Source organism: Zootoca vivipara, chromosome 2 (assembly GCF_963506605.1).
Source record: "Zootoca vivipara chromosome 2, rZooViv1.1, whole genome shotgun sequence".
Taxonomy (NCBI): domain Eukaryota; kingdom Metazoa; phylum Chordata; class Lepidosauria; order Squamata; family Lacertidae; genus Zootoca; species Zootoca vivipara.
Window position 1 is genome coordinate 53169754 of NC_083277.1, and position 11830 is coordinate 53181583.

Below are 11830 nucleotides of genomic sequence, written 5' to 3' on the forward strand. Positions count from 1 at the left end.
CAGATACCTCCCGCCTCCCGCAGTTTGGTCAGACTCATGTTGGTTCACCCCCCTTAGGCATCTCAAATACACCACACAATTATTGTTCTTTTTGGGGTAGCTTGTAACCGTTTCAGGTATGACATTTGTTGCGGTGTGTTCGATTCACTCCCAAGCTTTATGAAGTTGAACTCGAAAGGGGGGAAATCACGAAAGTATCTTTTTTTTTTTTTAGTGGGATGAGAGTTTGTTTTTTTTAGTGGGATCTGTGATTCTGATCTACTCTTGAATTAAACAAAGAGCGAAATTCCGGGAAGAAGACGTGCCTTATCTTTCAGCAGCAATGACTCATTTTTGCAGAGCGTTTTAAAATTGCTTTCGTGCAGCTATATTATTTATTTCCCAATGCAACGCCAGGAAGAAACGTGGGGTGTAAATCATAGGCTTTTTCAAAACTTCGGCGGAAGGAAACCACCAGCCTAATAAAAGAGGCGGCCGGCAGTTGCCCCACTACTCCAGGCAGGGAAACGTGCTGCCGCCGCTGCTGCTGCTCCTCGCCCTGACTGAGCTGAGCTGTCTGGGAGCCTCCAGAGAGAAGCGGCGGGCGCTTGGCCCCTCTTGCCAAATGGCTACTCGCAACGCCCGCCAGGCTTCCCGCTGCTGCTCCCAGCCTCTCCCGCCCTTCCTTTTCTGCCTCCGCGTTGGCGTGCGGGTTTCTCCGCGTGTCTACTGGGCTAGGATCATTGCAGCATCCGACGTCATCCGCCCCTGATTGGCAGGGCTCCGAGGCTCAGCCTTGCCCTCCTTCGCTCTGATTGGCAGAAAGACGCGGTCCGGCCCCGCTTTCCTGGAAAGTTCTTGGAAATCTATCAAAGGTATTTCCTTGAACGCAGAGAGCGGCGGCAGCCAATGCTGGATAAGGCTGAAAACAACCAGCAACTTTTTCAGCTGGATCACTTGAAAAACACAGACGGATCTGTTTTAACCCTCTCCCTTTCTAGCCGGGGGATATTTTGGTGATCTATTGGGGGGGATTATTTTAACGCCAGGAGAGCAAGCCTGACAGCAAGGTCTCTGCTACGGACGCATCTATTTATATATTTCTCTTTTTTTGTTGTTAATGTCGGCACAGTGATGTGAATACAATACAATTCCAGGAATCCACCACTTCCTGGAATAGATTAAAAGGGAGCAAACAAAAGATTACTTAGTAGTGGCTTCCCCCCTCCCAGAGCTTCAAGATTACTTCAAGAGCCAGCGTCGAGGCGAGCTGCAACTCTCTCTGCTCACTTCTTCCACGCGTTTAAGACTTGAGAGAGATTTATTTATTGAGACGTATTTATTGATTTTTTTCTTTCCAGTTTTTGCTGGTGATTTTATAAGCCGCCGGGAAGGAGATGTCTTTCCTTCTCTCATAGTCTTTTCTTTTCCCCGTGTAATTTTTCTAAAAAATATTTTTTCTCCTCGGCAAGAGTTCAATGGAAAACTGCTAAGGTTACGTACCTTTTCTTACTCGTAGCTTGCTGAGCAAAGACTTTCTGGATACCTCAAACTCTCTGCTTTTCAGCGAGTGATCTCCAAGGTGCTTTTGAGAAGGCTTCTGGGTCTTCATCCAGCCTTCTTTTTTCCGAGTGACTTACTGGCCGATTGTGGTACCTCCTGTTTGGGAACAAAAAACGACCATAAAGAAGACAACCAAAAGAGGGAGAGCTTTTCCCCCAGTTCCCCGAAGACTTGATGCTCTTTCCTTGGTCCTGGAGTGACATGATCCTCTGTGTTCAAGGGTAAGCTCTCTCAAAGACTTTACAATTTTCTTATCCCGCTTTAAAAAGTACTGAAAAGGTATTGTGGAACAAGTCTTCAAACCCCCCTTTCTTTAAATAAGGGATTTCAATTCAAATCTGTGTGTGTGTTTAAGTTACTTTATTTCAGTTGAAGGTCATCCTTTGTGTAGGTTCCCATTTTTAAAAAGGGAAAACATGCAGTACATCAAGTTATCTCAAAAGAGTTAACAAAATTCAATACGCTTTTAAAAGAAGTGGAAGGAAGAGAGTTGCTGTTTCTATTGTGCATGTTTGACTAAAGATGATGTCCACTCAGAAAAAAAAAATCCCACTGAGTTCAGTAGGCCTTACTGCTAGATAAGTGGCATGCAATTGCAGCAAAAAGGCTTTATAATCCTACTTAAACTGAGGAGCGGTGTGTGGGGATCAATGAAAGAGAATTCCAAACATACAGAAAATACTCTTGAGTTGGTACAGAACAGTTTGTTGTGAGTAGTAAGGAGCTAATGTTTTAACCATCTTCAGATAATTAAAAAAAAAAACACTGCAAAAATATACATAGATTGCTGTAACTGATAATAGCTTATCTATCCAAGACTGTGTGTGTGTGTATGTGTGTGTCATGTATACATGGCACACTGGTCACGCAACTATCTACATGATACTGCATATGTGAAACTTAAGGACAGCACAATTTTTCAGTTTGACTAGATCAGGGGTCAGCAAACTTTTTCAGCAGGGGGCCGGTTGACTGTCCCTCAGACCTTGTGGGGGGCCGGACTATATTTTGGAAAAAAATATGAACGAATTCCTATGCCCCACAAATAACCCAGAGATGCATTTCAAATAAAAGGACACATTCTACTCATGTAAAATCATGCTGATTCCCGGACCGTCCACGGGCCGGATTGAGAAGGTGATTGGGCCGCATCTGGCCCCTGGGCCTTAGTTTGGGGACCCCTGGACTAGATGTATCCCACTGTTCTTATTATCACAGCCATGAGTCCCAACTAGAACTCATACTGGTGCTGCCAGGCTAACATTTGCAGTTGCTTCAGACATCAAGGGGTGGTACCTGTACACGAAGACTGCATGTTGTGTGACATTCCACACTCAAGCAATGTAAAATACTTACCTAGTTGTAGTCATTAAGAGCTATGCCATTTAAAACTATTCCAAAAGAGAATCTAGAAGTTTTTGCCCCTTTCCACTCTGGCAAAGGTGGGGGTTTCCACTTCCTCTATTGCTTCTGTGTATCGCTGGCTAGACACCACAACGATTTTCCGATTTCTTTGTTTTCATTGCTAATATTTTCTGTTCGTGTGATGAGTCTCAAAACACATCTGCTCTAATTTAGTCTTTGTCCTCATTCACACCATACATTTAAAGCACTACGAGACCACTTCAGTCATGGCTTCCCCCCAAACATTCTGGGAGTTGTAGTTTGTTAAGGGTGCTGAGAACTGTTAGGACACCCCCCCCCCCCAGCAACAATTCTCTGAGTGATTTTACAATCAATCCTTCACAGGAACTCTGGGATAGGAGGGAAATAGGGGTCTCCTAACAACTCCCAGAATTCTTTAGAGGAAGCCATGACCGTTTAAAGTGGTATCATATTGCTTTAAATGTAAAGCATTTAAAATGTAACACATTTTAAAAATGCATGAAATGCTGTGAATGTGGCCAAAGTCTAATTTTATGTTTTAAATAAAGTGCCAGTAGCCTATCTGGTTCCTCTTCCTCTGTTGGTTCACAGTTCGTTTGCTTCCTGTGCTGGCTTTTAACCTGGGGCTCTCTTGTACTCTAGAATTTTGTGCAGGTTAGAAGCCACTTGTCTCCTGCTCACTTAAGCAGAATTCCCAAGGGAGAATAGAAAAGCACTCAATAAAGCACAGGGCTGGAGAATTTCCTGAATCTTCCTATCTTGCCATTTAACTTTGGTTTGCTGGGGAAGTAAGCAACTCCAGAACTTTCAGCTTTAGTTTTGGTGCGGCTAATTTATTTTTTATTCCCCAGAACTAATAATTCTTTGGAGAAGGTTTGCAAGCTTTCTTTAAAACTGTGGAATGCCTTTCACATTTTCCTAAGTAGGTCAGCTTGAGAAGTACACCGGTTGTTGTGCTAATTTCTGATTAAATCGTTGTGGCTATTTTGATAGGTTCACCATTCATTAATTTAGAACTAGCTAATGGACCACACAGCTCATAGTTCTTTAATCCTAGAAAGACTGACATTCCCCCAAGGGCCCCAGGTAGGGTTGCTAGACTCAATAGAGGACAGGACTTCTGTGCCTTTAATTGCCCTGCTCTCTTTTGAGTCTGGAAACCTTAAAGAGAAACCATCAGACCCATTGTTTAATTTCCAAGCAAAGGGCCTGCTGGTTTCTCTTTAAGGTTTCCAGACTCAAATGAGAGCAGGGCAATTAAAGGCACAGAAGTCCTGTCCTCTATTGAGTCTGGCAACCCTAGCCCCAGGTGATAGAGATGTGGTTCGTCCTCAGAACAAACCTGCAAAGTAGATAGATCCATTGGGCTTCATGGATATGAGTAGAGATGAGAACCAGCCCAGAATGATCAACTACAGCCCACTGTTCTCAGTCTGTGTCCTTCCTCTGAGCAATCACACTTTAATGATGTAGAAGCTTTTCTGATACTCCCTAACCTCTTTTTGCAGGGTGGGTACAATTTCATTTTTATTATTGTCCTGTCTGCCCTATGTTTATGCCCAGTCTGCTTCAGTTTATTTTCCTCTCAGATCATATTTAGAAAGCTACTACTTCATTTGGCATGGACATTTTAATCTTCTTATCTTCTTGAATACCTACTCAAAGGTATTCCCTGGCTTACTACTCACACCAGCCTTTCTCGTATTCCCAGTTGCACTGGCAGAGTAAGGCGGGTGCGGGGGGTGCTGTGCACACTGGGTGTCAGCCCTGAGGGCAGGTGACAACGCTGCGCCACGCTACACCCCATGCTCGCCGCGCGGGCCACTAGAAATGATGCTGCCCTGGGCAACATAGCTGCCAAGTTTTCCCTTTTCTCGCGAGGAAGCCTATTCAGCATAAGGGAATTTCCCTTAAAAAAAGGGAGAACTTGGCAGCTATGGTGAGCAGCTAGTGGCACCCCCCCCCCCGCTCGCCATGTGGGTGGCTAGCCCCACCCCCGCGATGTTCCAGGTGTCGGGACAGGTAGCTCCGCCCCTGCCCAGTTGGTGATGTTTTCAGTGACTCACCCACCCTCTCTCACACGTCTTCAATCTTCATCATTCCTTCTTTGCTGCAAATGCCTTTCTGTCACACCCTGGAGCCCTTCACTTGGTTGAAGCGCAAAATTTCACCCTTGTCTCCCTTTCATAGCCTAGTTAAGCAACCAGGATGCATGGACTGCAAGGAGTGTTTGTCCAAGGAGACCGAATGCAGGGAAAGACCTAGCAAAAAAATTGGTATTAACATCACAGAGCACAGCATCACTCCCCCTGCTGCAAAAACAAAACAAGGGGCAGACTAGAATGCTTTTAAAATGTTATTTTAAAGAAGGGACATGTGTTGTAAACTCCATGAATAAGATTTAAAGGAGTGGGATAGGGTTATTTATTTCTACAAACAATAGAGGCTTGGGGTCCCCTTCTTTGGTAGTTACAGAGGAGACCGTTTCCACCATGCCAGGCCCTTTGCCCTCTCTGCCTAGTATTTGTAATCCCAGCCAGCGGACCTATGGTTCAAAGAAGCCCATGCCAAGTATCCAGTTCGGAAAATAAGATGGGTTACAGGGCCTCATGCCCTCTTCTCCTTTTGGCCAAGAAACTCTGAGGCCTTTAGAGCCTGCCAGCTGGAGTGGCTGTTTTGTTAGCTACTATTTGGGGTTGCTGCGTAAGGCTAGCTCATTGTCCGTTTGCTCATATGAGTGGTAAACATCCATCTCTAGGCGGGCGAGAGGAAAGGACAATGACGTTACATCTTGTGCAAGAAAGATGAAACCACGCAGCAATAGCAGAAGCTGATATTAGATTTCCCTCCACCCTTACTATCATAAGCATATATACACCAGGTTATTAGGAACTGATTTGGCCATTCTGTTCCTATAATATATGGGACAGGGTTTCCTAAGAATCTCTGGATTTTTTTGTTTTGTTTTTTGATCTTTTAAATTATTTATTATTTACGTATGAGCCATTAAAATACATGTAGCTCTGCTGAGTTTCATAAGCAAAGCAATGCAAAAACAAAACCCAGACTGAGAGCTTACAGTCTAAAACAGGCCAGGAAGAAGACAGAGGAATGGATGGCAGAGACAAGGGCTGCAAGCATCTTATGGGCACAGATGCTTAAACTTGATTCCAGTTGGGAATGAGAATTAAAGGTTATGCCGAAGATTTAAATATTTAGATTCCTACGCATGCAGCAGAATTCCCAGGACTGCTCATCATTTCCCTCATGAACCAGATATTTCTGAAAACAGATGGGCACTTTCATTTGCCAGCACAAACCCTCCCACCTCATTATCTCTAATTCTGTGGGGCCCCAATTTCCTCCCCCCCCCACAGAAAAGTATTAAGAACAAAGCAGATTCAGGTAATTGTGACATTCAATGACATATCTCTCTTCCCCGTATGGGTGGAAGCAAAAATGAGTGCATCACAACAGAGAAAAGATCAGTCCAAAGTGTACAGTATTCCCTATTACAGGTAAACTTTATGGACTGCCCATTATAGTAACATTCAGGTCCAGCGATGGACCTGAACCAACTGAATTTGGAACGGAGAACTCCTTGTAACGAAGCCTTGCTGGCAATTACAGCTACTTCCTGCCTTTGCACTTTATTAGTCATTTACTACTATGCAAATTACTGATATGTTCAGATTTGCCGGTTGCTATCACACCCACTTTGGAGAGTAAAGTGGTTACACAAGGTACAAAGAAACTAAGAGCCCGGGCCAACATACGTAGGCGCTTTTGCGAAAGGCATCATTAGAAAAGCTACGGAGTGGAACTGAATTGAGACACGGAGTTGGCAAATGGTTCTTGGCCATGCTTTGCCTGAGAAGGGCTTTGTCTCATGGTTATGGAGGAAAGGTGTGGCCCACTGCAAAATTTCAGCACTGTGGATTTATAGCAATGTCTAAATTTAGCACACAAATCATATTTGTTACTGTACTGCCTGCCGCCTTGCAGTGGGTGTGTTCCAGATAAGGTTTTTGGCTTTTCATACATTTCCCCTTTGGGGTTTATGGGTTGCAATCAAAGAGAAAGGAAAAGGCTGGGTCTATAGGACTGAAAAGCCACAGGCATGGAAAGAGTGTTTGAGGCTGCAATCCTATATACAGTATACTGAACTCAATAGGACTCTTTCTGAATAGACATGCATAGGATTGTGGTGTCAGTTATCCTCTGTCTGGGGACAAGCCTTCACGACCCCATTTATGTTGACTCAAAAGCAGATCCCACTTGCTTCAGTGGGTCTTAGTCCTTTGTGTGCTTATTATCACAGTTAAGTGAGGTGCATTTCTTCCTTTTCTTCTTCCTCTGTTTATCTGCTTGTGCAGTGCAACAGGCTGTCACGTAGTGGGTAAGTACAGTAGGAAGCAATGCGGTGATGCAACCTGGTTGCCAGGCAAGGTAAAAAAACACACACACAAAAAAAACTAATTCTAAATGCCCTTCCTTTCAGATCCCATCCTTTGCTGGCAGAGGAGAAGATCAGGAGCCTATCGCTTGGGGGCCTTGCAGCGAATCTGTCAGAGCAAGTCATGCAGCCTCTGTCAGTCGCACCCTTCCAAGAAGAGCCTGCTCCGCCCTTTGTGGCGCCCACACCGGACAACAGCCCGCCTCAAGCACGAGACCCAGAAGAGGATCTGCTGTGCATTGCCAAAACATTTTCATATCTGCGGGAATCTGGTAAGAGCCCTCGGAGACTCTGTAGTGGAGTGTGCCATGTGTGCGAGAGTTGCAAATAACAAGGAAGTGGAAGCATTCGTGCGGTTGATTGGCAATGATGATGGTTGAAAGCTGCTTGCAGTGGAGAAATGGGTGACGCACCAATGGATGGCAATGGGGAATAAGGGTCACAGTTCAGAAGGGCATTAGGAGCCTTGAGAACTGGTTGGCTTCTTCATTAGATTTCAGTGCAGCCGGGCAAATGGCACCATGTTCTTTGAAAAAGCTGGCTTGGGGAGACTGGACCTACAGCACTACACCATGAACCCCTGCTTAGCTCATTGGGACTTACCTTTGAGTAGACATGTGGGCTAAGTGGGTAGAGAGTCCAGCTTGGGAAAATGGGATCTGGATTCAAATCCATATTCAGCCACAAGGCTGCCTTAGACTGTCAGCCTGGATAAGTTTGGAAATCCCATAGAAGCCACCCTGAACGTACTTCAGTGTGCAATAGTAAACAAATATATCTCCTTTCCCTGTATTACTTTCCATTATGATCGTAGTTCAGTGTTTTCTAAATTTGGGTCTCCAGCTGTTTTTGGACTACAATCCCCATCATCCCTGACGACTGGTCCTGCTACCTAGGGATGATGGGAGTTGTTGTCCAAAAGCAGCTGAAAATCCAAGTTTGGGAAACCCTGTTGTAGATCCTGCACTGAGCAAGTCCCTTCCAACCCTATTATTCTTTACTAGTTTGTACTTTTTCTTCGATGTGTTTCTTATCTCTCTGCCTCTCTTCTAGGCTGGTACTGGGGCTCTATCACAGCCAGCGAAGCCAAGCAGCAGCTCCAGAAGATGCCCGAGGGGACTTTCCTGGTACGGGACAGCACTCACCCCAGCTACTTGTTCACCCTCTCAGTCAAGACCAACCGAGGCCCCACCAATGTACGCATTGAATATGCCGACAGCAAGTTCCGGCTAGACTCAAACTGCCTCTCCAAGCCTCGCATTCTGACTTTTCCGGACGTGGTCAGCCTGATCCAGCATTATGTTCTTTCCTGCACCGTGGAGAGCAAGAGCGACGCGCCTTACCCACCTCCCATGACTTTGCCTCCTATGCAGAAGGAGGTCTCGGCCGTGCACCTGAAACTCATCCAGCCTCTCAAGCACAGGGACAGCCCTCCCAGCCTCCAACACCTCTGCAGGCTACGGATCAACCGGTCGACTGCCGAGACAGACCAGTTGCCTCTACCAAAGAGAATGAATGACTATTTGAAACAGTACCCTTTCCAGCTTTGAGGGTGCTGCTGGTTTGCCTCAAGAAAGACAATAGAAGCATTTTTTTTTTAAAAAAAACAACAACACACAAAACTTTATACATAAAATAAAAATTAAAAACCTGATGGGACAGCGATGGGGCTTTGTCCCACTGACATGGTGTGGTATTATTTTAAGTGGGCACAGTAAGTTAACGGCCAGCATAAGAGATGGCATCCATTATACCCTCCCCATATTTTCTCCGCAGCTATCCTAATTCCATTCCTGTGCCAAGGAAGTGGTGCTGGAATCGGGGCCATTCCAGTGCTCAAACCTCCGAGCTTCTCTTTATTTTCTGACTTTGCCTTGGAGGAAAACACACTTGGCATGTGCACACTACTTGAATTTCAGAGTCACCATCACACCGGGAATGTCGAAGCATTGTTACTGTCGTTATTTATATCCATGGTCACTTTTATTCTTTTTCACTACTACTAAGTATAATTTAGATTATTACTATTATTATTATTACTACTACTACTGCATTTGCTTCTTTTTCAAACAAACCTGTAGCTATCCATAGTAACCCTTGGGGGACTTTGAATATCGACCAGTTAGGTTGTCTTGCTGTAGTCTTCTCCTTAATCCAGATGCACTAGAAGCCCATGAAAGGTTGACCCTAGTCAGCTGTCAACATCTAGACTTCAGGTCCCATCATCATAGCACACAGAATACTTCCTTCCCTCCCAAACAAGCCCATTGGGCTCGGACAAATGAGCGTATTTTTGAAGAGGACACACCCATTCTGAAGTAGCCAGTTATATACTAATGATTTGCTTTTTTAAAAAAATAACACAGTGACGGCTCCTGAGTACCCTCCGCATGGGGCTGAAGCATTTGTCTTGGTGGGATGAGCCCATCTTCAGTACTGAGTTGCAGACATAGCAGATTTATATACATATATTTATATATTTATTTTTTTCCTTCCTTCCTTTTGGGGAAGGAACCCAGCAGAAAACAGGGCACCTTTCTTCCACCATCCCAATAGTGGAACAGCCAACCAGTTGGTTCTTAAGTTTTTATGTCACTGCTTTGTTTAGCACCATGTGGCTTCAGAAAGAGCTGGATTCTGTTGTTATTCACTACACCTCATTGTCTAGGGGGTAGCTTGACTCGTAGGTTGAAGCGGATAGTTGCTTTTTGAATAACATAGTGAAATCAAAAAAGTTTAAACTTCTTTAATGTACCTTTTTTTTGCTTTCCTACAGTTTGCCTGTGGACACTTAATCAATTTTTATTCTGATCCTTGTATATGGGGAAGGCAGGGTGAGAAAGAAGCAATCAAGTGTTACCCCAGCTTCCATCTGGGGTACCATATCCAGGCAGCTCTAGCACACTTTGTATTTCTTAAGGAGCTGGTGGTGCCCAAGACCCCAGAATTTGCTGCTCCTGGGCCAAGATAACAAGCTTGGCATTCATTCTGCCTTCCTCTGCTTTTTCAGGCTTGTGACCTGATCACTGGGGGCAGAGGACTTGTACATTCAAACTAGAACGGTTGGTCTCCCATTATATTTCTAAATCCTCAAGACAATGATGGACACACTTTCCCCATAAGTCTAGAGCTGAGCTGGAGACAAGAGATTTCTGCTGTGTCAAGAGACTGAGATTCAGGTAGGGCTAAGGCCCCTTTGCATCAGAGACAGAGAACCTGAAGCCCTCCATGTATTGTTCAACCACAGCTCCCATAATTCTTGACTGTCAGGCCATTTCTGATGGGGCTGGTGTCCAACAACACACCGGAGAGCCACAGTTTCCCTGCCCCCAACTTAAAACAGGCTTCACCATCCAAAAGCCTTCCAAATGATTTTGGGCTACATCCACTATCAGCCAACATCTGTGCTGGCTGGGGCTGATGGATGCTGTGGTCCAAAATGGCTGAAGGGCACCATGTGGGTGGACAAAGTTCTACAGAGTAATTTGAAAGACATATCAAACCACCTGCTCCCATTGCCAATCCAACATGACCTGGGATATTTAGCCAATGTCTGTTTCTTTTTGTGTCTCCCTAACCCCTCTGCCTGGATTTCTTTTGTATATCTGGTTTTATTTTTGGATACTTTGATGACTGACAGAGAATGTGTGCCTGTGTGATGTCTGGTTTGTTGCTCACTGAGCGCTCCCCTGTTCTTGTTCACTGTGACAGGCGGAGCAAGGGCAAATGAATGAGAACAGAGAATATATTTAAAAACAACAACAAAATACAATAAATGATATTTTTAAATATAAACAAAACACTGCAATGTTTTCTTTCTTCAGTCTAGCCTGTTGGAGAAGCCTTTTAAGCAAGTTTCACTTTGCTCTACTAAAAGTACTGTAGTGACTTCAGGAAACTCATAGAATCATAGAGTTGGAAGAGACCACAAGGGCCATCCAGTCCAACCCCCTGCCAAGCAGGAAACACCACCAAAGCATTCTTGACATATGCCTGTCAAGCCTCTGCTTAAAGACCTCCAAAGAAGGAGACTCCACCACACTCCATGGCAGCACGTTCCACTATCGAACAGCTCTTACTGTCAGGAAGTGCTTCCTGACAGTAGCTTGAATCCATTCTTGTAGCTTGAATCCATTGCTCCGTGTCCACTTCTCTGGAGCAGCAGAAAACAACCTTTCTCCCTCCTCTATATGACATCCTTTTAGATATTTGAACATGGCTATCATATCACCCCTTAACCTTCTCTTCTCCAGGCTAAACATACCCAGCTCCCTAAGCCATTCCTCATAAGGCATTGTTTCCAGGCCTTTGACCATTTTGGTTGCCCTCTTCTGGACACGTTCCAGCTTGTCAGTATCCTTCTTGAACTGTGTTGCCCAGAACTGGACACAGTACTCTAGGTGAGGTCTGACCAGGGCAGAATACAGTGGTACTATTACTTACTAT

At 44.8% G+C, this 11830-nt stretch overlaps 1 protein-coding gene across 1 annotated transcript; it reads left to right on the forward strand.

Annotated features, from left to right (window-relative positions):
* The first annotated feature begins 867 nt into the window (after nucleotides 1–867).
* CISH (cytokine inducible SH2 containing protein) lies at nucleotides 868–10888 on the forward strand. Its single transcript, XM_035106062.2, has 3 exons — nucleotides 868–1763; nucleotides 7430–7656; nucleotides 8438–10888. The coding sequence occupies exons 1-3, from the start codon at nucleotides 1717–1719 to the stop codon at nucleotides 8932–8934; spliced, it is 771 nt and encodes a 256-aa protein (XP_034961953.1). The 5' UTR covers nucleotides 868–1716; the 3' UTR covers nucleotides 8935–10888.
* Nucleotides 10889–11830: the final 942 nt, after the last annotated feature.